General features: G+C 39.2%; 1 protein-coding gene across 25 annotated transcripts in view; it reads left to right on the top strand.

Annotated features, from left to right (window-relative positions):
* Positions 1–23,757, top strand: part of SYNE1 (spectrin repeat containing nuclear envelope protein 1) — a 522,579-nt gene that overhangs the window by 435,304 nt on the left and 63,518 nt on the right. For all 25 annotated transcript variants that reach the window (XM_055390873.2, XM_019029254.4, XM_055390870.2 and 22 more), the window contains 4 exons: positions 825–1,059; positions 2,669–2,863; positions 7,079–7,204; positions 19,647–19,802. In XM_055390873.2, coding sequence (XP_055246848.1) covers positions 825–1,059; positions 2,669–2,863; positions 7,079–7,204; positions 19,647–19,802 — 712 coding nt within the window. The remainder of the gene's footprint in view (positions 1–824; positions 1,060–2,668; positions 2,864–7,078; positions 7,205–19,646; positions 19,803–23,757) is intronic.

The following is a 23,757-nucleotide window of genomic DNA, read 5'->3' as shown; positions in this document are numbered from 1 at the left end:
TAGAGCCATAAATTAAATATTAAATAAAACATAATAAAGAACTACCTATATTTTTTTAAAGCTAGAAAACAGAGAGGTAAGAACACGTTAGAAGATCTGATATACTTTAGCCTGAACTTGAGAAATATTAAGTAAAATTTATTATTTCTAAATATATTAATGACATTTATACAGACTATGATAACAAGTTTTCATCTTTCTAAGAATAAAGTGAAGTCAGCCTACAATGTAGAAGAGATAATTCAGATGAATGTCTGGAATGATTTGCTAAAGGTTGGTGCTGTTTATTGTGAGGGAATACTGAGAGAGTTTATGGAGTACAGTTTTTAAAAAATCTTTTTAAATTACATAATTTGATTCAAGTGGCTTATGATTCGAACTGAAGACAGAGGTTCTACATAAGCCTTGTTCCACACATTTTCCTGCAGTGTGGCCCACAAGACGATATCATCATCACGAGCTGCACATGTTGCTATGGAGCTGCTTAGGATTTGCAGCTATTCCCGTTGCACCTGCAGCTGTCCACTCCTCCCCTCTCATGCTCTCAGGGAGACAGTGAAGGACAATAACCTTATTGTATATTTGCCTTCAACCTATGCTGAGACATGAAAACACTCACCATTTGCAAACACTGGTAGTTTAATTTTAAAAATTAATCGCAATAGACCCAAAACCCAGTAAGAGATCATGGCATGATATTCGAAAACCACCGCCCTAGATCACTTCTCAGGGCTTAGGGTTGTTGACAGTGTATACACTGGCTGATTGCGTAACTGCATCCAAGATAACAGTGTTTTTTTACCATGTGATTATTTCTTCACTAGAGATGAATTCAACCTGAAATTGACACTCCTCAGTAATCAATGGCAGGGAGTGATTCGCAGGGCCCAGCAGAGGCGGGGGATCATTGACAGCCAGATTCGCCAGTGGCAGCGCTATAGGGAGATGGCAGAAAAGCTTCGTAAATGGTTGGTTGAAGTGTCCTACCTCCCCATGAGTGGTCTCGGAAGTGTTCCTATACCACTGCAACAAGCAAGGACCCTCTTTGATGAAGTGCAGGTAAGATGCAAAACACAGTGTTCTCACACCTCTTAGGCATTTCCACCGCACACTTTACCTTCGCCTCGGTTTTTCAAAAGGACTCTAGAGTGACATTGCAACTGGGACAAACATTGTTCTCAAATGTCAACAGAAATATACAAAATGGTTGCAATACAAAGCCCATATCTAATGGTGAAATGATAGTAAGCCCCAGCCTCTCACAAAGGCTGCTTACACTTCACACACTATGGCCTGCCGCAGCTCACTAAATCCCAGCAGGGATGAAAAGGTAATGGCAAGGGAAGAAAAACTTCATGTTGCTTGCATACATTTTATTCTTGAGCAATTTAAACACGTAACTTGAGTACTCCAAAGAAGACAGGAAGCCGTGTCCTGTTTGAGTTCTTTGTTCATTTCCAGGTTGCCCCTTACCTTCAGGCTTCTAGCATCTTAGACAGATATCTCCTGTCACTCCAGTGAGTTCTCCCCAGTGTATCCAATGGGTTCCTCTTCCCTTAAAGTCACTGTTCTTTGGTTCGTTTCTCCTCCAAATTTCTCTGAAAGCCCTCATTCGCAGACAGGACTTCAACTGCCCCCTGCCAGCAGAGAAGGGGCATATTCGTATCTTCTGGTCATATTTACCTGCTGTGCTTTCGACTTGTGTTTCCAACCACCTTTTGAGTTTATGTCTATGTGCATCACAGATGCCTTGTACCCTGTGGGTCCCAGCAGAACCTGTGATCTCTGGACCAACTTTTCTCCCTTTTCCATCACACTTCCAGGAAGTGCCATTAGTCTAGGAATCCTAGAATAATTTGAGAGCTATACTTCTCCTTGTCTATCACCCCCTTATCTAATCTCCCTAACTCTGCATCCCTGCTGCCACTGCCTTGGTTAGGTGCTCGCGATTTCTTGCCCAGATAGACAATAGCTTCCTAATCTTAGTATATCCAACACACACCCTTCTTCCATTCTACTTTTACTCGATTCCTGAGTGCTTTTATTAAAACTTTAATCCCAACATCAATATTCTTCTGTGAACCCCAGTCACTTTTAGTATAAAAACCAAATTTCTGCAAGATGTCGTCTGGCCTCATCTCCTACCACTCTCTCACATGCCGTCCACACTCCAGCCACTGAAAACCATACTTAGTTTCCTGAATTTATCATATTTTTCTCATATAGTGAATGTGCGCATCCTCATTTGTCTGTGAGAAGGTGTCCTCTCCTCCACTCCTGATCACACTCATCTCACCGCACCAGGTCCTTCTTAATCTGGTGAAGTTCATGTCTCGCAAGACTCATTCAGCCTTTACTGCTCTGAGGAAGCCTCTCTGCCTCTTGATGCGCCCCCTGCTGGGTCAGATGTCCCTCTGTATTCCCACGCATCAATCTTAGAGAGTGGTTATCTTATTGCATCAATCGTACTTACCTTGGAGACAGAAACTAAGCCTGTCTCCATTGTATTCTCACTCATTTATTCACTGGTGCATGCAAGTGCAAAGCACCACTACAGTAAATGCTTGCTGGATGAAAGAGGGCAAAAGTTAGGGCCATTTAAAAATCCTTATGGGAAGGAAACGATGAAAGAAAGAATGAGAAAATAAAAAGCTATGGTTCCTTTCAGTTCAAAGAAAAGGTGTTTCTGCGGCAACAAGGCAGCTACATCCTGACTGTGGAGGCTGGCAAGCAACTCCTTCTCTCGGCAGACAGTGGTGCTGAGGCCGCCTTGCAGGCCGAACTCGCTGAAATCCAAGAGAAATGGAAATCAGCCAGCATGCGGCTGGAAGAACAGAAGAAAAAACTAGCCTTCTTGTTGAAAGTAAGTTCAATTAGAAAAAAACGAACCAAAAAATCCTTTTAGTCGTTGTACTACTTCCTCCCATTGTTATTCTACAAATCAAATAATGCAAAGATCATGAAATAATACCCTGCAGTATTTTGATTCTCTGTATTTTATTTAAGACTTTGTCTTATCTTGCACAAACTGGAAAAGTTTCCCAATTTTCAGCATTTAATTTTTCAGGACAACCTCCCAACAAAGTAAAGTCTAATAAGACTGTCTAAGCTATGAATTCTGATTAATGACCAGTATGAAACCTTAGCCATGTGATGACTTTATAAATCCATACAGAAATTCAAAGGGTAGGTTCCACTCCCTAATCTGAGACTCTAAAGTGGTTTTCAAGATTGGTATCTCTTCTTTTATGGAAGGGAAAAACCAATCCAGAAAGATACTCTTGATTTATCTTAGCTGATCCAAGCAAGTTGCCATGAGATAAAATCTCCAGGAGGTGTATTAAGCCCTTAGTTGGATACAGATCACATACTGATCACACAGTAAGTTTTGGAAAATGCAGATTTATCCGGACCTCCCACAATATGCTTTTCTCTCTCACTCTTCAATTGCATGTATAATGCATAATTAAATGAGCAGTTTAAAAAGGACAGGACCTCTAAAATAAGATAATCTCAAGTTAAAATCATGGTAAACCAAGTGACCCGGTTAACTTAGCCTATCTAAGCCTCAGTTTCCTCATCTGTAGAGTGGGTGTATAATTTCACCACCTCCATGTGGCCATTGTGAGGACTTAATGAAATAATGATAGTGAATCATGTGGTACCTTACCTGGCTCATACTGAGCGCTAAATGAATGATAGTGATTATCATAGTTGATGTTATTACGATCTTTAAAAGTAAAGACACCTAAATGTTATGGTCCTGTATATGTTGATAATCACCAACACTTCCGTGAGGGTATCTATTAAATTTGGCCTGTCACATGTTTGGATCAAAGGTAATGACTAAGGTTAATAGAAAAGATTTTGCTTTTTTTTTTAATGCTTAAAGTGTGCATACATACCCATTGGATTCATTCCATTGAATTTTATTTAATAATATATTGCCTTCTGTGTAGTAAGCAATCCATCAAAAATGTCACTGAACATCTATAAAGAACTATTATTTGCACACAGCACAATTTCATCAGTAATGTAATATGCCAGGTTCATTTTCTTCCTTTTGCTTTTAGGAAAGGATTTAAAACATTGTAACTCATCCTGTAGAGAACATGTTAATCATATATTTTTTTAAATTTGTGATGTGATTTTTGGAGATGTTTCCAAGACTTAATAAGGCATGATGTCTGAGTCACTACATTTGCTTTTCTTGTCTGTCTGTTGGTTTAGAAAACATCCACTTTAATAGATATTTGCAGGCTCATGACATTAAGTTATTTCCTTATAATTCATGTCATAAAAGGACTTGGTTATAGATTTAGAATCTAAGTCATCCTTGGAAAGAGGAATCCCTCTTCTGTTCTTGTTAAAGTTTATTTTATTTTGACTTTTAACACTACATCCTGTTTGCCTAAGAAGGAATTTATGAATCTGAATTTTGATGTTTATATAGCCTCATTTTAGTCTATTTTTTTACCCCAGCTACAATACTTATCTATATTTAGCTTTTAATACTGTTAGTAAGTATGCCAAATATAGGCATTATAATTCCATGCTCTGTATGTTCACCTTCTTCACTATCATCTCTTAATTTTGTTCTGAAAAGTAAGAAGCTGATGTTTTTTATCTTTCTTTCTTGTTTTTTTTTCTTTTTTTTTTTTTTTTTTTTGACACAGAGTCTCACTCTGTCACCCAGGCTGGAGTGCTGTGGTGCAATCTTGGCTAATTGCAACCTCCACTCTTCTGGGTTCAAGTGATTCTCGTGCATCAGCCTCTCAAGTAGCTGGGATTACAGGTGCACGCCACCACGCCTGGCTAATTTTTGTGTTTTTAGTAGAGATGGGTTTTCACCATGTTGGCCAGGCTGGTCTCGAACTCCTGGCTTCAAGTGATCTGCCCTTCCTTGGCCTCCCAAAGTGCTAGGATTATAGGTGTGGGTCACGGCACCCGTGATGATCTTATCTCTTTTAGATCAATAAATTTTTATCAACTGTATGTTGATCAATTTCAGGATGTTTGATAGTTTTATTGAGAATGTTGTTTAATTTAAGCAGAAAGAGAATCTTTTTGTCTACCCTCACTATGGTTAGCATTGATAAGCTAATGGTAGCCTGGGAACACAAAGGATAAAACAAAGGAGAATTTGAACAACTCTGTCCCTGATAGACCATTTTTTTTGTTTTTTAAGAATTTTTTTTTCTGGTAATTGGCAAGAGGGAATGTGGTTATGCACTCTAAGAAGTTCTATGAAGGAATTTTAAAGAGAAATGAGACTTGTGCCAAATTCTCAGTTCAGTTTTTGAATAAAGACATTTTGAGTAAGGGGGCACTTTAGTCAACACTGCTTCCAGAAAATAGTTGTGGTAATAACACCTCTGGGTTGTTATGCTCAAACTAAGGTGTCAGGAGAGAAGTAGAAATAATCCAGATAAGAAAAGACTGATGATAATGGAAGAGATATTGTGAAGGAAGATGGAACATGATTTGACACCATATTGACAACTAAAAGTGATTCTAGCCATGATTCTAGTTGTCTTGCTTTGGAATTCTGTAATTCACGGTGTATGGAGTGGCCACTGGGGAGATGAGTGGGGAGCAGGAAGGCCTGGATTGGAGAGTTTGACAAACGGGCAGTGTTGGACAACATGAAGGAGACTTGTTTAGTTGAAATTAATTTTCACTGGCACTAAGACACCGGATATGAGTTAATGTGTAGATAAGGTGCTATAAAACAGATCAAGCTCTGCTGTGGTTCCTGTCATTTTTTAAAATTCTACTTTTTTATTACAAAAAAATTACATGTGTCTGATTTTTAAAAATTAGGTAATAATTTAACTATACAGAGTAAAAAATGAAATTTCCCTTATTGTACCATCCAAATTCTCCTATATTCTCAAGAGGTAACCATTGTTACCAGTTTGCTGTGTAACCTTTCAAAACATAACCACACAATAGATGTTTTATTTTGTTAGTACATAGAGCTCTACCTCGTTCTATACTGCCTATCTCTACCACCTGCCCTGGCCTGTTCCTCTCCAGAGCACTTACCGCTACTTTGCATATTAGATATAGATTTCTTAAATTGTGCATTATCTCTCTTCTTCTACATCTTAATTTACATGGGTTTTTATATATTACACATTTAATCCTTTGCTACATATGTTTCAGCATGAACAAGATAAAGCCAGTCAAAAATGCCATGCTTTTGTAGTGCATGTTTCTTTTTCTGTAAGACATGCCATATCCTCTTTTTTTTTTTAAATCCCTTATAGTACGTTTGGGAAAGGGTAGACGTTGGGTGTAGTTATGGATGGGGTTAAGAAAGAGACAAGGTACTGAGATTATAGTCCTACCTCTGCAGATAGATGTGGATTCAGATAACATTTTTGGGTACCCATAATATTCTGGTCGTTGTGCTTGATGCCTTGACACTCATTGCTTCCTTTGGGCTCCAATAAATATGGAGAGTTTGTATTTTTTCCATTTTCATAGGGAAAATGGAAACATAGAGCATTATCTGCTTAAAGCCACACAGATAGTCAGTAACAGAGTCAGTTTTGAATTCAGGATGACAACAGCATGTTGCCTCCCCTGGCAATGAGTATGGGCATACCTTCATATTGTTCATCAGCGCAACTTTCTTCTTTTTTATTGCTTTTTTTTTTTTTTTTTTTTTTTTTTTTTGAGACAGTCTCACTCTTTTGCCTAGACTGGAGTGCAGTGGTGTGATCTCAGCTCACTGCAACTTCTGCCTCCTGGGTTCAAGCAATTCTCCTGCCTCAGCCTTCCGAGTAGCTGGGATTATAGGAGCCTGCCACCATGCCTGGCTAATTTTTGTGTTTTTAGTAGAGACAAGGTTTCACCATGTTGGCCAGGTTGGTTACAAACTCCTGACCTCGAGTGATCCACCCGCCTCGGCCTCCCAAAGTGCTGGGATTACACGCGTGAGCTGCCACACTCGGCCATCAGTGTAACTTTCATTCTTTCTCTGGGAATGAAGAAGAGTGTTTCTTTTCTTTTTCCCCCCAATTTCCTACATCAAAAACATCTATGCTATTTGTTTTTATTCCTATGATAGGACTGGGAAAAATGTGAGAAAGGAATAGCAGATTCCCTGGAGAAACTACGAACTTTCAAAAAGAAGCTTTCGCAGTCTCTCCCGGACCACCATGAAGAGCTCCATGCAGAACAAATGCGTTGCAAGGTAAATTACTGAACTGAGATTTTCACTGTCACCTGTGTGCCTCTGCTGGAATGTCTTTGGGGCTATAATCCAGTCAAACTCTTAGGTTATCTACATGCAGATACAAGATCCTAGTATATGACATAAGGGCAGGCAACTCAGGTGAACCTCGTATTGCTGATTTATTGCAGTTGATGAAATTATAGACTAGTTTATGGATTACTCCAAGGAAGCAAATGAAAATTTAAAACACATTAAAAGATATTTAAAAGCTGAGTCAAGAGCAATAAAGTCATCTTTTTGAAGCATCCACACTGGGGAGTCATTCTACCAGAAGAATCTAGTCTACAAGAAGGAAAAAAAAAAAAGGACCAACAGCCTGGAAAATCTGCAGACAGTGGCCCTCCAAAGAACACACCCTGCCCTCTAAACCATTATGCAAGGAAAGGGGGAGAAATAGCTTATCTCAGTGATTGCATAGAGACACACAATCCCTAAATTGCTCAGGGCTCTAAGTACTTAAAGATTATGATCAACACTTCAAATGGTACTTGGAAGCAAGTCAGTAGCTAATACACAGACCACTCCCTGGATTATGAGCTCACGGAGACCAACACAATTCAGTGGCTGTAAGACTCATGCCTTTCACATCTTTGTAGCCAAGTGAAATGTCCAAACAGCAGCTCTTTGCTGAGCAATAGGCTGATCATATCAAACGTACCTTTAAAAATGTTTTTCTTTCAAATTAAACATGCCCTTATGTTCCCCAGTCATTTGCAAATTATTGCTCTAGGGTAATTCTGTTAAAAATTCGCATATACTTAAATGACTTGGGTTTTAATTAGAAATTCTCTGCCTCACTTTGGCAAAGAAATCCTAAGCATTTAAGAGATGATAATTGTTAAAGAGGTCTAGAAATCATGAAAAGTGTGGCTATAAGAATTTTTTCTTCAGTTGTAAAATCTAAGGATATTATTTGAAACTTGAAAAAGGCAGATTTAGGAAAATTAAAAGGTAGTATATTTTACATTATGGATGGAAAGTGAAAGAAGTACTATCTTGAGCTGTTACATTCAGAAGTATGCAATGGTTACAAAGATTAAAAAGCGCATTTTGAACCTGTGATGATAAATTTATTAAAAATAATTAAAGAAGCCGGGTGTGGTGGATCATGCCTGTAATCCCAGCACTTTGGAGGCCAAGGCAAACAGATCATTTGAGACTAGAAGTTCAAGATCAGCCTGGGCAATATGGCAAGACCCCATATCTAAAGAAATTTAAAAATTAACCAGAGTGGTGGTGCTTGCCTGTAGTCCTAGCTACTGGGGAGGCTGAGGCAGGAGGATCACTTAGGAATCTGAGGCTGCAGTGAGCTATGATCACACCACTGCCTCCAGCCTGGCTGACAGAGTGAGACCCTGTCTGTAAAAAAATTAATTAATTAAAAATTATTAAAGAAAACTTCTGCAAAGCAGGAATGGGCATTTATTAGGGGCTGTGACTATATTGGTGTTATCTCAGTTGGCATTAACACAAGCTCGTGAAAACATTTATTATTGCCCCTTTTCAGATGGGAAAACTGAGGCTTCTGGGAATTTAATAACTTTTCAAAGTCAGTAAATATCTGGGTTGCCTGTATCTACAGGCTATATTTTTGCCACACTGACTCATTTAATGGGTTGGTATACTGTGCATCTGAAACAGTTGGTTTTTGGTGGTGGTGTTATTATGTATTTTTTTTTAAATCCATATACAAATCTGATGCTCGAGTTGGGGGGGGTAGAAATCGGTGTGAAAAGTGGAAAATCTTTCCAGTGGTATAACAATTGAATATGTTTAGAAGTATTGGCAGAAATGTTGCATATTTAATTAACCTAGATGGTTTGGTCTTTCAGCCAAATACTGTTGCCATGGGGCGTCATTTTTTATCTCCCAAAAAACATGACGGTTACAAACACACGCTGCTATTGAGTGTGTAGATTTAAAAAATGTATTTTAGTCTAGTCCTGCTACTCTTCCCCAGACTGCCCTTAGCAGCAAAACAAGGCAATTACCTGGAAAATTCAGGCTAAAATCTTGTTTGCCTAAATTGCTTGGGAAGTTAGCCTCAGACAGCACCGCTAATTGCCTTTGCCTTTGGAAACCTTTCTACCGTGTAAAGACACATAAAGGGAGGGGAAAAGGCACATGAAATACTCTATTTATACACAAAACTAGCTGGAATCTAAAAATAACAGCAGGTTATACAATTTGCAAAACTGGTAATTAGTCAAAATATTGTAAAAACTAATGTCAACTCATTCAAATATTGCTATATGAATTTTTTTTCTTAAATCATTCCCCTAAAAGACAGGGTACATAATCTTTTTTTAGTAACTTAAAGAAATGTTTGATCCTGCAGAAAACGTATTCAGTGCATCGTTTTAAATTGAGTAGTAACAGCAACAGATCTTCTCAGCTACTACATTAGAAGTATAGATCACAGAATGTAGCAACTCTATAGTGCTTGAAAATGAAAGTTAAATTTAGGTGTCTGTTTTTAAAAATATTTCGTCAGTGTGATCAGCAATTCAGGACAAAAAGAAAGGGTAAGTTAGAGGTTTATGAAGTCAGTCTAAAGTAAAGATCAATACAGTGATTAAACTTCAATTTAGGAAAAAAATTTTAAATCAATAAAATGGTGAGTAGATGGCAGAAAGATTCTGCAGGCAATCATACTTTACCAGAAGGACTTAGCAATTTATCAAATTATGTGGAAGCAAATGAAATATGGGCAAACCTCATTTTATTGCACTTGTTTCAGTGTGTTTCACAGATACTATGTTTTGTTTTTTGTTTTTTGGGTTTTTTTTTTGTTTTTTTTTTTTTTACAAATTGAAGGTTGTGGCATTGCTGCATAGAACAAGTCTACCAGCACCATTTTTCCAACAGCATGTGCTCACTTTATATGTCTGCATAATTTTGGTAATTCTCACAATATTCCAAACTTTTTCTTTACTGTTATGTTTGTTACATTGATCTACAGTCAGTGTGACCTTGGATGGTGCTATTGTAATTAGTAGCACCACACACTGTGCCCATAGAAGTCAGCAATCTTAATTCATAAATGTAGCATGTGTTCTGATTGCTCCACCAACAATGTTCCCAATCTCTCTCCTTCTCCTCTGGCCTCCTTATTTGCTGAGACACAATAATATTGAAATTAGGCCAATTCATACAGTGGCCTCTAAGTGTTCAATTGAAAAAAATCTCATGTCTCTCACTTTAAATCAAAAGCTAGAAATGATTAAGCTTAGTGAGGAAGACATGTCAAAAGCTGGAACAGGCCAAAAGCTAGGCCTCTTGTGCCACAAACAGCCAGGTTGTGAATGCAAAGGAAAAGTTCTGAAAGGAAATTAAAAGTAATACTCCAGTAGATGCATGGATGAGAAGAAAGCAAAACATCCTTATTGCTGATACAGAGAAACTTTGAGTGGTCTGAATAAAAGATCCAACCAGCCACAACATTCCTTTAAGCCAAAGCCTAATCTGGAGCAAGGTCATAACTCCCTCTAATTCTGTGAAGGCTGAGAGAGGAGAAGTAACTGCAGAAGAAAAGATGGAAGCAGGCAGAGGTTGGTTCATGAGTTTTAAGGAAAGAAACCATCTCCATAACATAAAAGTGCAAGGTGAAGCAGCAAGTGCTGAAGTAGAAGCTGCAGTAAGTTATGCAGAAGATCTAGCTAAGATCATTGATGGAAGTGGTTACCCTCCCTCCCTCCCTTCCTTCCTCTTTCCTTCCTTCCCTCTTTCTTTCTGTCTTTCCTTTTATCCTTCCTTCCTTCTCCCCTCCCCTCCCCTCCTCTCCCCTTCCTGACAGAGTTTTGCTCTTGTTGCCCAGGCTGGAGGTAGATCAAACAGCCCTATGTTGGAAGAAGATGCCATTGAGAAATTTAATAGCTTAAAAGAAGTCAATGCCTGGCTCGAAAGCTTCAGAGAAAAGGCTAACTCTCTTGTTAGGGGCAAATGGAGCTGGTGACTTAAAGTCAGTGTTCATTTAACATTCTGGAAATCCTAAGGCCTTTAAGAATTATGCTAACTCTACCTGTGCTCTATAAATAGAACAACAAAACCCAGATGGCACCATATCTGTTTACAGTACAGTTTTACTGATATTTTAAGCCCTCTTTTGAGACCCACTGCTCAGAAAAAAAAGGCTTTCTTTCAAAGTATTACCACTTCTTGATAATGCACGTAGTCACCCTAGATATCTGATGGAGATGGAGATGTACAAGACTAATGTTGTCTTCATGCCTGCTAGCACAATATCTATCCTGTAGCCCATGGATCAAGGAATAATTTCAACTTCCAAGTCTTATTATTTAAGAAATACACTTTGTGAGGCTATCGCTGCCATAGACAGTGATTCCTATGACGGATCTGGGCAAAGTAAATGGAAAACCCTGTGGAAAGGATTCATCATTGCAGATGGCAATAAGAACATTCCTGATTTGACCTGAGGAAGCAGAGCAAGATGGCTGAATAGAATTCTCCACTGACTGTTCTCCCTGCAGGAACACCAAATGTAACAACTATCTACATAAGAAAGCGCCTTCATAAGAATAAAAAATCAGGTGAGCAATCACATTACCTAGTTTCAACTTCATAGTACAGAAAGAGGCAATGAAGAGGGTAGGAAAGACAACCTTGAATTGCTCACACCTCCTCTTCTTTTCTGTGCCCCAGCAGCAGCCACATGGCGCGGAGAGAGAATCTGTGCATATCGAGGAAGGAGAGCCCAGTAGTTGGTCTGCATTGCACTGGAGCTCAGTGCTGCCAATACCAGGCAGAACTCAGCTGATGCCCACGGAGGGAGCATTTACACAAGACCTAGCCAAAGGGGAAGCTCCCATCCCAGCCAACAGAATCTGAGTTTTGACAAGCACTTGCTACCATGGGCTAAAATGCTCTGGGGTCCTACATAAATTTGAAAGGCTGTCTAGGCCACAAGTACTACACTCCTAGGTGGGTCCTAGTGCAGTACTGGGCTTGGAGCCAGTGGACTTGGGGGTACATGACCCAGTGACACACCAGGAAGACAGCTAAAGGAGTTGTTGTGCCAATCCTCCCCCAACCCCAGGCAATACAGCTTGCAGCTCCAAAAGACACCCCTTCCTTCTGCTTGAGAAAAGAGGAAAGAGTAAAGAGGACTTTGTTTTGCAACTTGGATACCAACTCAATTACAGTAAGATAGGGCACTGGGCACAGTCATGAAGCCTTCATTCCATGCCCTAGTTTCCAGACATTTCTAGACACACCCTTGGCCAGAAGAGAACCTGCTGCATTGAAGGGAAGGACCTAGTCCTGGCAAGACCTATCACCGGCTGACTAAAGAGCCCATGGGCCCTGGATAGTCAGCAGTGTAACCAGGTAGTACACACTGTGGGCCTTGGGTCAGATTCAGAGACCCGCTGGCTTCAAGTGTGACCTAACACATTCACAGCTGTGGTGGCTATGAAGAGAGTCCTCTTCTGCTTACAAAAAAGAGAGGCAAGAACAAAGGGGACTTTGTCTTGTAACTTAGGTACCAGCATAGCAACAACAGGAAAGAGCATCAAAGAGGCTCCAGGGGTACTCAATTCCAGGACTTGGCTCTCGGGTGGCATTTCTGGATCTACCTTGGGCCAGAGGGGAGCCCACTCCCCTGAAGGGTAAGTTCCAGGCCTGGCAGCATTTACCACAAGCTGAGTTGAAGAGCCCTTGGGCCTAATGTAAACATCAGCAATGGCCTGGCAGTATTCCCCACGGTTCTGTTGTGGCAGTGGACCTGGGGAGGGACTCCTCAGCCTGGGACAGGGAAGGGAAGAGTGGAAAGGACTTTTTCTTATGGTTTCGGTACCAGCTTATCTGCAGTAGAAAAGAGCACCAGGTAGATTTCTAAGGTTTCCAACTCCAAGCCCTGGCATCTCTCGACCACCTGGGGCCAGGGGGAGCTCATTGCCCTGAAGAGAAGAACACGAGCCTGTATGGCTCCTTCACCTGCTATTTGCAGACTCCTAGGGCCTTGACCAAACATAGGCAGTAGCCAAGTAGTGGTTACAGTGGGCCTTGGGAGAGAGCCAGTGCTGTGCTGGCTTCAGGCCTAACCCAGTACAGTTCCAGTAGTGGTGGGGGATCCACAGGGGTACTTGTAACTCTCCTCTCCACCAGTACCAGGGAACTCAGCACAGAGAAAGAGACTCTGTTTGTTTGGGAGAAAATAAGGAAAGAGAACAAGAATCTCTGCCTGGTAATCCAGATAATTCTTCCAGGTCTTATCCAAGACCACCAAGGTGGTTCCTCTATCAGTCTGCAAGAACCACAGTTTTAGTGGGCTTGGGGTGCCCCCTGATGCAGATTTGACTGCAGTGACTAAAAACTTAGGTCACAACTCCCAAGTCCCTCTGAATACCTGGAACACCTTCCTAAGAAGGGTAAATACAAACAAGTCCCGACTACAACTACAATAAATACCTAATTCTTCAATACCAAGACACCAGCAAACATCTGCAAGCATCAAGACCATTCAGGAAAACATGACCTAACCCAACAAACACCAATAAATAAGACACCAGGGACCAATCCTGGAGAGACAGATATATGCAACCTTTCAGACAGATAATTCAAAATAGCTCTTTTGAGCTGGGTGCAGTGGCTCACACCTGTAATCCCAGAATTCTGGGAGGCTGAGGTGGGTGGATGACCTGAGGTCAGGAATTTGAGACCAGCCTGGCCAACATGGAGAAACCCTGTCTCTACTAAAAATACAAAAATCAGCCAGGCGTGGTGGCACATGTGTGTAATCCAAGCTGCTCAGGAGGCTGAGGCATGAGAATCGCTTGAACCCAGGAGGTGGAGGTTGCAGTGAGCTAAGATTGCACCACTGCACTCCAGCCTGGGTGACAGAGCAAGACTCTGTCTCAAAAAAAATAAAAAATAAAAAAATAAATTTAAGAAAACACAGAATGAATTCAGAATCATATCAGATAAAGAAATTGAAATAACTAAAAGGAATCAATCAGACATTCTGAAGTTGAAAAATGTAATTGACATACTGAAGAATGCATCAGAGTCTCTTAATAGCAGAACTGATCAAGCAGAGGAAAGAATTCGTGAGCTTGAAGTAAGCTACGCAGTCAGAGGAGACAAATGAAGAGGAATAAAAATCAATGAAACATGCCTACAGGATCCAGAGAATAGCCTCAAGAGGGCAAATCTAAGACTTATTGGCCTTCAAAAGGAGGTAGAAAGAGAGATGGGGGTAGAAAGTTTATTCAAAGGGATAACAGAGAACTTGCCAAACATAGAGAAAGATATCAATATCCAAGTACAAGAAGGTTATAGAACACCAAGTAGATTTAACCCAAAGAAGATTACCTCAAGGCATTTAATAATTAAACTCCCGAAGGTCAAAAATAAAGAAAGGATCCTAAAAGCAGCAAGAGAAAAGAAAGAAATAACATAAAATGGAGCTTCAGTACATCTGGCAGCAGACTCTTCAGTGGAAACCTTACCGAACAGGAGAAAGTGAGGTGACATTTTTAAGGTGCTGAAGAAAAAAACCTGTTACCCTAGAATAGTATAACCAGTGAAAACGTCTTTCAATCATGAAGGAAGAATAGACCTTTTCAAACAAACAAAAGCTAAGGGATTTCATTAACATCAGACCTGACCTACAAGAAGTACTAAAGGGAGTTCTTCAATCTGAAAGAAAAGAATGTTAATGAGCAATAAGAAAGCATGTGAAGGTGCAGAACTCACTGGTAATAGTAAATACACAGAAAAACATAGAATATTATAACATTGCAATTGTGTTGTATAAGCTATACCTTTTTTTTTTTTTCGAGACAGTCTTGCTCTGCTGCCCAGGCTGGAGTGCAGTGGCGGGATCTTGGCCCACTGCAAGCTCTGCCTCCTGGGTTCATGCCATTCTCCTGCCTCAGCCTCCCGAGTAGCTGGGACTACAGGCACCCACCACCACGCCCGGCTAATTTTTTGTATTTTTTTAGTAGAGACAGGGTTTCACCGTGTTAGTCAGGATGGTTTCGATCTCCTGACCTCATGATCTGCCCACCTTGGCCCCCTAGAGTGCTGGGATTACAGGCATGAGCCACCGCGCCTGGCCTGTATAAACTATACCTTAAGTAGAAAGATGAAAAGATGAGCTGATCAAAAATAATAACTACAACTTTTCAATATATAGACAAGTATGATAAGATATAAATAAGAAACAACATGGCTGGGCATGGTGGCTCACACCTGTAATCCCAGCACTTTAGGAGGCCAAGGTGGGTGGATCACTTGAGGCCAGGAGTTTGAGACCAGCCTGGTCAACATGGCGAAACCCTGTCTCTAACAAAATTATAAAAATTAACCAGGTGGGGTGGCGTGTGCCTGTAGTCCCTGCTACTCGGGAGGCTGAAGCACGAGAATTGCTTGAATCTGGGAGGCAAAGATTGCAGTGAGCTGACAAAGTTAAAGTGTAGAGTTTTTACTAGTTTTCTTTTTGCTTGTTTGTTAGTTTGCACATTTATGCAATCAGTATTAAGTTGTCATCAGTTTAAAATAATGTGTATTAAGATATTATTTGAAAACATCATGGTAACCTCAAGTCTGAAAACATTCAGTGGATACACAAAAAATAAAAAGCAACAAATTAAAACATACCAACAGTGAAATCACCTTCACTGAAAAGAAGACAGGAAGGAAGGAAGGGGGAGAAGACCATATAAACAACCAGAAAAAAACAAATAATAAAATGGCAGTATTAAGTCCTTACTTATCAATAACAGCATTTAATGTAAATGAACTAAACTCAAAAGACATTGAGTGACTAAATGGATTAAAAAACATAAGACCCAATGATCTGTTGCCTACAAGAAACACACTTCATCTGTAAAGACACACATACACTGAAAATAAAGGGATGGAAAACGATATTCTATGCAAATGGAAAGCAAAAAGGGCAGGAATAGCTATACTTATATCAGACAAAATAGGTTTCAAGACAAAAACTATAAAAAGACACAAAGAATGTCATTATATGATGAAAAAGGGGTTAATTCAGCCAGAGGATATAACAGAAGTTATAACATTTGTAAATATATATACACCCAACACTGGACCACCCAGATAAATATATAATATATATTTATATGTTTGAGAACAGCCTGGTCAACATGGCAAAACCCAGTCCCTACTAAAAATACAAAAAAGTTAGTCGGACATGGTGGTGTGCTCCTGTAGTCCCAGCTACTTGAGAGGCTGAGGTGGGAGAATCACTTGAACCCAGGAGGTGGACGTTACAGTGAGCCAAGATCACACCACTGCACTCCAGCCTAGGTGACAGACTGAGACTCTGTCTCAAATAATAATAATAATATACATTTAATTTTTTTCCTTGGTTTTCTGTCACTATGTATGCTCATGTATCCAGGTATATAAAGCAAATATTATTGGAGCTAAAGAGAGACATTAGACCCAAATACAATAATAGCTGCAGTCTTCAACACCCCACTTTTAGCATTGGACAGATCATCCAGACAGAAAATAAACAAAAAAACACTGGAGTTAATCTGCACTGCAGACCAAATGGACCTAATAGATATTTACAGAACATTCATCCAACAGCTACAAAATACAGATTCTTCTCCCCAGCATATGGATCATTCTCAAGGATAGACTATATGTTAGGCCACAAAACAAGTCTTAAAACATTCAAACAAAAGTGAAATTTTATCAAGTATCTTCTCTGATCATAATGGAATAAAACTAGAAATCAATAGTAAAAGGAATTTTGGAAACTATACAAACACATAGAAATTAAACTATATGTTTCTGAATGACCAGTGAGTCAATGAAGAGGTTAAAAAGGAAATAGAAAAATTTCTTGAAACAAATGATAATGGAAACACAACATACCAAAACCTACGTAATACAGTGAAAGCAGTACTAAGATGGAAGTTTATAGATACAAGCACCTACATCAAAAAAGAAGAAAAACTTCAAATAAATAACCTAACAATGCATCTTAAAGAATTAGAAAAGCAAGAGCAAACCAAACTCAAAGTTAGTAGAAGAAATAATAGAGCTTAAAGCAGAAATAAATAAAATGGAAATGAAGAAAACAATACAAAAGATCAACAAAATGAAAAGTTTATTTTTTGAAAAGATAAACAAATTGACAAACCGTTAGCCAGACTAAGAAAAAGAGAAGATCTAAATGAAAAAGGAGACATTACAACCAATACCACAGAAATTTAAAGGATCTTTAGCAGCTATTATGAGCAACTATATGCCAATAAATTGGGAAACCTAGAAGAAATGGATGATTTCCTAGAGACATACAACCTGCCAAGATTGAACCATGAAGAAATCCAAAAGCAGACCAATAGCAAGTAACAAGATTGAAGCCATAATAAAAAGTCTCCCAGCAAAGAAGCCCAGGACCTGATGGCTTCACTACTAAATTTTACCAAACATTTAAAGAAGAACTAATACCAATCCTACTCAATCTATTCTGAAAAATAGAGGAGGAGGGAATACTTCCAAACTCATTCTACAAGGCTACTATTACCCTGATAACAAAACCAGACAAAGACACATCAAAAAAAAAAAAAGGAAAATTATAGAACAATATCTCTGATGAACATTTACGTAAAAATATTCATTAAAATAATAGCAAACTGAATTTAACTGTGCATTAAAAAGATCATTCATCATGACCAAGTGGAATTTATCCCAGGGATGCAATGATGGTTGAACATTCTCAAATCAATCAATGTGTACATGAGATCAACAGAATGAAAGACAAAAGTTATATGATCATTTCTATTGATGCTGAAAAGCATTTGATAAAATTCAAACTTTCCTGATAAAAACCCTCAAAAAACTGAGCATAGAAGAAACATAGCTCAACATAATAAAAGCCATATATGGCAGATCCACAGCTAGCATCATACTGAATAAGGAAAAACTGAAAGCCTTTCCTCTAAGATCTGGAACACAACAAGGATGTCCACTTTCACCACTGTCATTCAACATGTTTTCACTTATGTGTGGGAGTTAAAAATTAAAACAGCTGAACTCGTGGAGATAGAGAGTAGAAAGATAGTTCCCAGAGCTTGGGAGGGTACATGGAGGCTGCAGGGGTGATGAGGATGGTTAATGGTTACAAAAAATAGAAAAGTATTTGATAGAACAACAAGGTGAATATAGTCAGTAAGAGTTTAATCATACATTTTTAAATAAATAAAAGGGTATAAATGGATTGTTTGTAACACAAAGGATAAATGCTTCAGGTGATGAATACCGTATTTACTTTGCTATCATCTATTAAAATATCTCATATACCCTATACATATGTACACCTACTATGTACCCACAAAAATTAAAAATAAATTTTATTTTCACAAAAGCAACATTCATGATTCATGGGAGGAGGTCAAAATGTCAACATTAACATGCGTTTGGAAGAAGTTGATTCCAGCTGTCGTGGATGACTTTGAGGGGGTTCAAGACTTCAGTGGTGGAGGGAGTAGCTCCAGATGAGGTGGAAACATCAAGAGAACTAGAGTTAGAAATGGAGCCTGAAGATGTGATTGAGTTTCTGCAATCTCATGTTAAAACTTGAATGGATAAGGAGTTGCCTCTTATGGATCAATAAAAACAGTGGTTTCTTCTGAGACCAGACAAGATTGGGCACGTTTAGGGTGGTATGGCCGTCAACAAGAAAGTGGTTTCTTGAAATGGAATCTACTTCTGGTAAAAATTCTGTGGATATTGTTGAAGTAACAACAAAGGATTTCAAGTATTACATAAACTTAGTTGATAAAGTAGCAGTAGGGTTTGAGAGGATGACTCAAATTTTGAAAAAAGTTCTGTGAGTACAATGCTCTCAAACAGCATCACATGCTACAAGGAAACTTTTGTAAAAGGAAGAGTCATCAGTGCTGCTTAAACTTCATTGTCTTATTTTAAGAAATTGCCAGAGCCACCCTAGCCTTCATCAATCACCACTGGATCAGTCAACGGCCTTTCACATTGAGCCAAGACTTTCCACCAGCAAGAAGATTATGACTTGCTGAGGCCTCAGATGATCATTAGCATTTTTAAGCAATAAAGTATTTTTAAATTAAGGTATGTACATTGGTTTTTTTAGACATATGCTATTGCACATTTTATACACAATAGTATAGTGTAAACATAACTTTTATATGCACTGAGAAACCAACAAATTTGTGACTCACTTTATTGTGATATATACTTTATTTCAGCGGTCTGGAACCAAATCTGTAATATTGCCATGATGTGCCTCTAGATCCCAAGTTAGATATTTAAATTGAGGGCTATACAAAGGAAATTCTATCAAGAGGGGATTCAAAAACACTTCAGAAATCATTGGCAGGAGATGTCCATGGGTATTCAAGTTTGTTTTTTTATTTAGGAATTAGAAAATGCAGTTGGGAGCTGGACAGATGACTTGACCCAGTTGAGCCTGCTGAAGGACACCCTGTCTGCCTATATCAGTGCTGATGATATCTCCATTCTTAATGAACGCGTAGAGCTTCTGCAAAGGCAGTGGGAAGAACTATGCCACCAGGTAAGATAAGTTCTAAAAATGGAATTCTCTTGATGATGGAAAATTGGGAGACGAATTTGAACGTCAGATGGGTTAACCCACATGTGGACCTGGCCCATAATTCTTAGTACGGACAAAGGAAGAACACTGTGGTTACTACCAGAACATTTCAGATCAATACATTTATATTTTACCACATTTTAGAAAAACCTAAACTAGATTCTTTTTCTTTCACTTTTGCTGGCTGGCATTTTACATATATATATATATATATATATATATACACACACACACACACACACACATATATATTTATTTATTTATTTACTTTTATTTTTATTTTTTTTTTTGAGACGGAGTCTCGCTCTTTTGCCCAGGCTGGAGTGCAGTGGCACAATCTCGGCTCACTGCAAGCTCCACCTCCCAGGTTCACGCCATTCTCCTGCCTCAGCCTCCCGTGTAGCTGGGACTACAGGCACCTGCCACCACGCCCAGCTAATTTTTTGTATTTTTAGTAGGGACGGGGTTTCACCGTGTTAGCCAGGATGGTCTCGATCTCCTGACCTTGTGATTTGTCTGCCTTGCCCTCCGAAAGTGCTGGGATTGCAGGCGTGAGCCACCGTGCCTGGCTGCTGGCATAATATTTTTAAGAGAAAGCACAATGTTATGGTTCACAGATGTGATTTTGCTGGGTAGATATACTTGAAACGTGAAAAACTACTGTTGTATTTGCAACATTAGCTAATACTGTGGAGCTGGTTTTGTTCAGGGAATATTTATTATCACTTTTAATTTACTGTAGTTGTTTCCTGGTAATTTATATTCATTTATTTTAGTCATACTTTATTCATTTATTAAATACCTTCTATGTGCACAACATTTTAAAAAATATCCCAGATTGACTTTGAGTTGGAAATGAAAGGGAAAGATTGGTGGAAAGGCAGCGAGAAGACATCCTAGGCAAAGAGGAAAAACAGATTCAAAGGCTCATAATGAAGAACAGACCCAAATTCCTTGAGGTTATGTTCTCCAGGAAGCAGGGCCCTGTCTTTGTTACTTCTATACCCCGAGTGCCCTGCCTGGCACATAATAGGCTGTGATACATCTCTGTTAAATGGATCAGTCATCTTAATTATTGTGATGTTAACAAACTGTAATAAATGTCCCTATCATCAAGTTTAAACTTGATCTGAGACTAAAAATCAGTCTAGGAGAATGTGTACAGTTAAGAAGAAAACCAAGCATAAACAGGTAAAAACAATGTATAAAACTGTCTAAAGGACCCAGGTGTGGTGGCTTATGACTGCAGTCCCAGCACTTTGGGAGGCTGAGGCGGGTGGATCACCTGAGGTCAGGAGTTCAAGACCAGCCTGGCCAACATGGTGAAACCCCATCTCTACTAAAAATACAAAAATTAGCCGCGGATGATGGCAGGTGCCTGTAATCCCAGCTACTTGGGAGGCTGAGGCAGGAAAATCACTTGAACCCAGGAGCCGGAGGTTGCAGTGAGCTGAGATCACACCATTGCACTCCAGCCTGGGCAACAAGAGCGTAACTCCATCTCTCTCTCTCTCTCTCACACACACAAACTGTATAAAGATGTAAGCAAGCTAAGGCTAGTGTGGATGGCAAGGAATAAAGGAAATGTTTCTTGAGATGGATACATTTTGAATTGAGTTTTGAAAAGGGGAGTGGAGGAGACTGATTGATGGAAGGAAGCAAATGAACACTCTGACAAGGTGGCAGTTGGAGCAGAGGAACTGGCTGGAAAAAGCTGGTGTGGGAAGACTGAGGAAGGGGCTGTTGAGAGGGGGCTCTTATGTCCCTACTCTTATGTCCCCGCCAATTGTGCTGCCCTGGGATCTCTTTTGTCTCCCATCCTCCACACTTTCTCTGACTTTAGAGATGCTTATCCTCATACTTCAGGAACCATTAAACAGAGTTTAAGAGGCTCAGAGCCTCTTGATTTATGTGATATCAACAAGAAGTGTGTTTTCAGGAAAATTTCTCTCTGTATATTTAGGTGAAAACCCATGTTTTTCTCAATCCGTGGGCCAACAGAAAACTCTGGAGCACACATGGTAGATGTGTGAGCAGTTTCCTATGAATATATACTTTTTAAAAAGGGGGATACATGTATGAGATGGCTTTCACCAACATGTTAATGATTTGAGTTCAAAATGAATTTGGCTACTTTCACAAAGCCTCATTTTCTCAGTGAACACAATGAGGAATTTACATGGAGTTACGCATAGAGGGTAGTAATGCTAATCACAACGCTTGATTCATTTCTGAATTCTTCAAACTGAAAGCAATACCTTATTATACAGTAAATCATCCTATAATTTTGCAATGTAAAGACTTTATCATGATGTATCAAAATGAAAGATATTTGGTGGGTACAAATTGTGGGAAATTGTCACAGCAACCTTCAGTTACATTTGTGAGCCCATTCATCTGTTTTTCTTAATTTTAGGAGAAGCCTAGCACTACCTGCTCTCTTAATATTTTTTAGCATGTTGGATGAATTGAATTAGACCAGATCTATTGCTTTAGCTAAATGATGCCTGTGAAGCCTTCAGAGAGATAATATTTTAGAGATTGGATCCTGTTTGCTTCAAACCTGCCATGAACTTCCCTCCCCAAAGACCTGGATTATGCCACTCTTTCTGCCGACACAGTTTCTTCCCTTCTAATTTTCTTCTCCTTTTTTTTTTTGAGACAGAGCTGCTCTCTTTTTGCCCAGGCTGGAGTGCAATGGTGTGATCTCAGCTCACCGCAGACTCCACCTCCTGGGTTCAAGTGATTCTCTTGCCTCAGCCTCCCGAGTAACTGAGATTACAGGCATGTGCCACCATGCCCTGTAAATTTTGTATTTTTAGTAGAGACAGGGTTTCTCCATGTTGGTCAGGCTGGTCTCCAACTCCCGACCCCAGGCGATCTGCCCACCTCAGCCTCCCAAAGTGCTGAGATGACAGGCATAAGCCACCGTGCCCAGCCTTCCCTTCTAATTTTCTAACCTGTTTTCTTTTACATTCCACAACCCCTGTGATGTCATTTATGAAATTCTCAGCCCTCAGTATGTTCTTGGTCCTCTGAATTCTCATTTCTCTTTTGGTTGTGCCATTATGTGGCATTGTGTTATTATTCTTTTTAATGTTTGTGACCTCATTCCAAGAATATGAGGACTTTGATATGCAAAGACCATTTCTTTGCATCTTCAGTGTCTAGAGTAGCTAAGTGTTCATGATGTATTGTTTATAATGAAGACATTATGGCATTGATTCTATTTCTTCATACTTACGTTTCTCTTAGTGTAAAATAATGACAAGATTTTGAATATTTTGAAGATTAAGAAGATTATGGTTATGCAATACTTTTTGATTTAGGAAAACTGTTGTATAAAAATGCCATGGAATTATTTTTATTATTAATTGCTAAAGTAGTCATTCATATGTTGTAAAATTGTTCTCCAGACTTAGATATATCTAGACAGCCATCTGAAAATATATTTCAAAAGCTGATGTTGATCATGCGATATGCTGTAAATAGATTAATAACTTGCACCTGTGAGGAGACTAAGAAGTTAAAAAGAAACAGCAAACGGAATACATAGTGTTTTTAGAAACTTTCCATGTTGAAGTGTCTTAATGCTTGAAGCTAAAACGTACTTATATTATTAATACTTCAGTCTGAAAAATAATATTTAAACCAATGAGAGTTTAGTCATGGGTTTGATCAAGGTGCCAGGATGTAACTCTAAGGAGGATATAGATTAGTTTCTCATTCTTGAGTTAGTGTTTCTGGTGAATTTCTGTCAAGTATGAAACCACAAAAGGAAATGAGCTTGTGCCCATGTCTCATCGTAAAAGTCAAAACTTGAGTTCAACATAACATTATCCCTACTAAGGAGCAAGTAGTCTGTTCCTATTCTGACTGAAGCAGTTGATGAGGAGTCTGGAGTACCTGGGACTGG

Source organism: Gorilla gorilla, chromosome 5 (assembly GCF_029281585.2).
Source record: "Gorilla gorilla gorilla isolate KB3781 chromosome 5, NHGRI_mGorGor1-v2.1_pri, whole genome shotgun sequence".
NCBI classification, from domain to species: Eukaryota; Metazoa; Chordata; class Mammalia; order Primates; family Hominidae; genus Gorilla; species Gorilla gorilla.
This window is presented reverse-complemented; position numbering and strand designations above follow the sequence as displayed.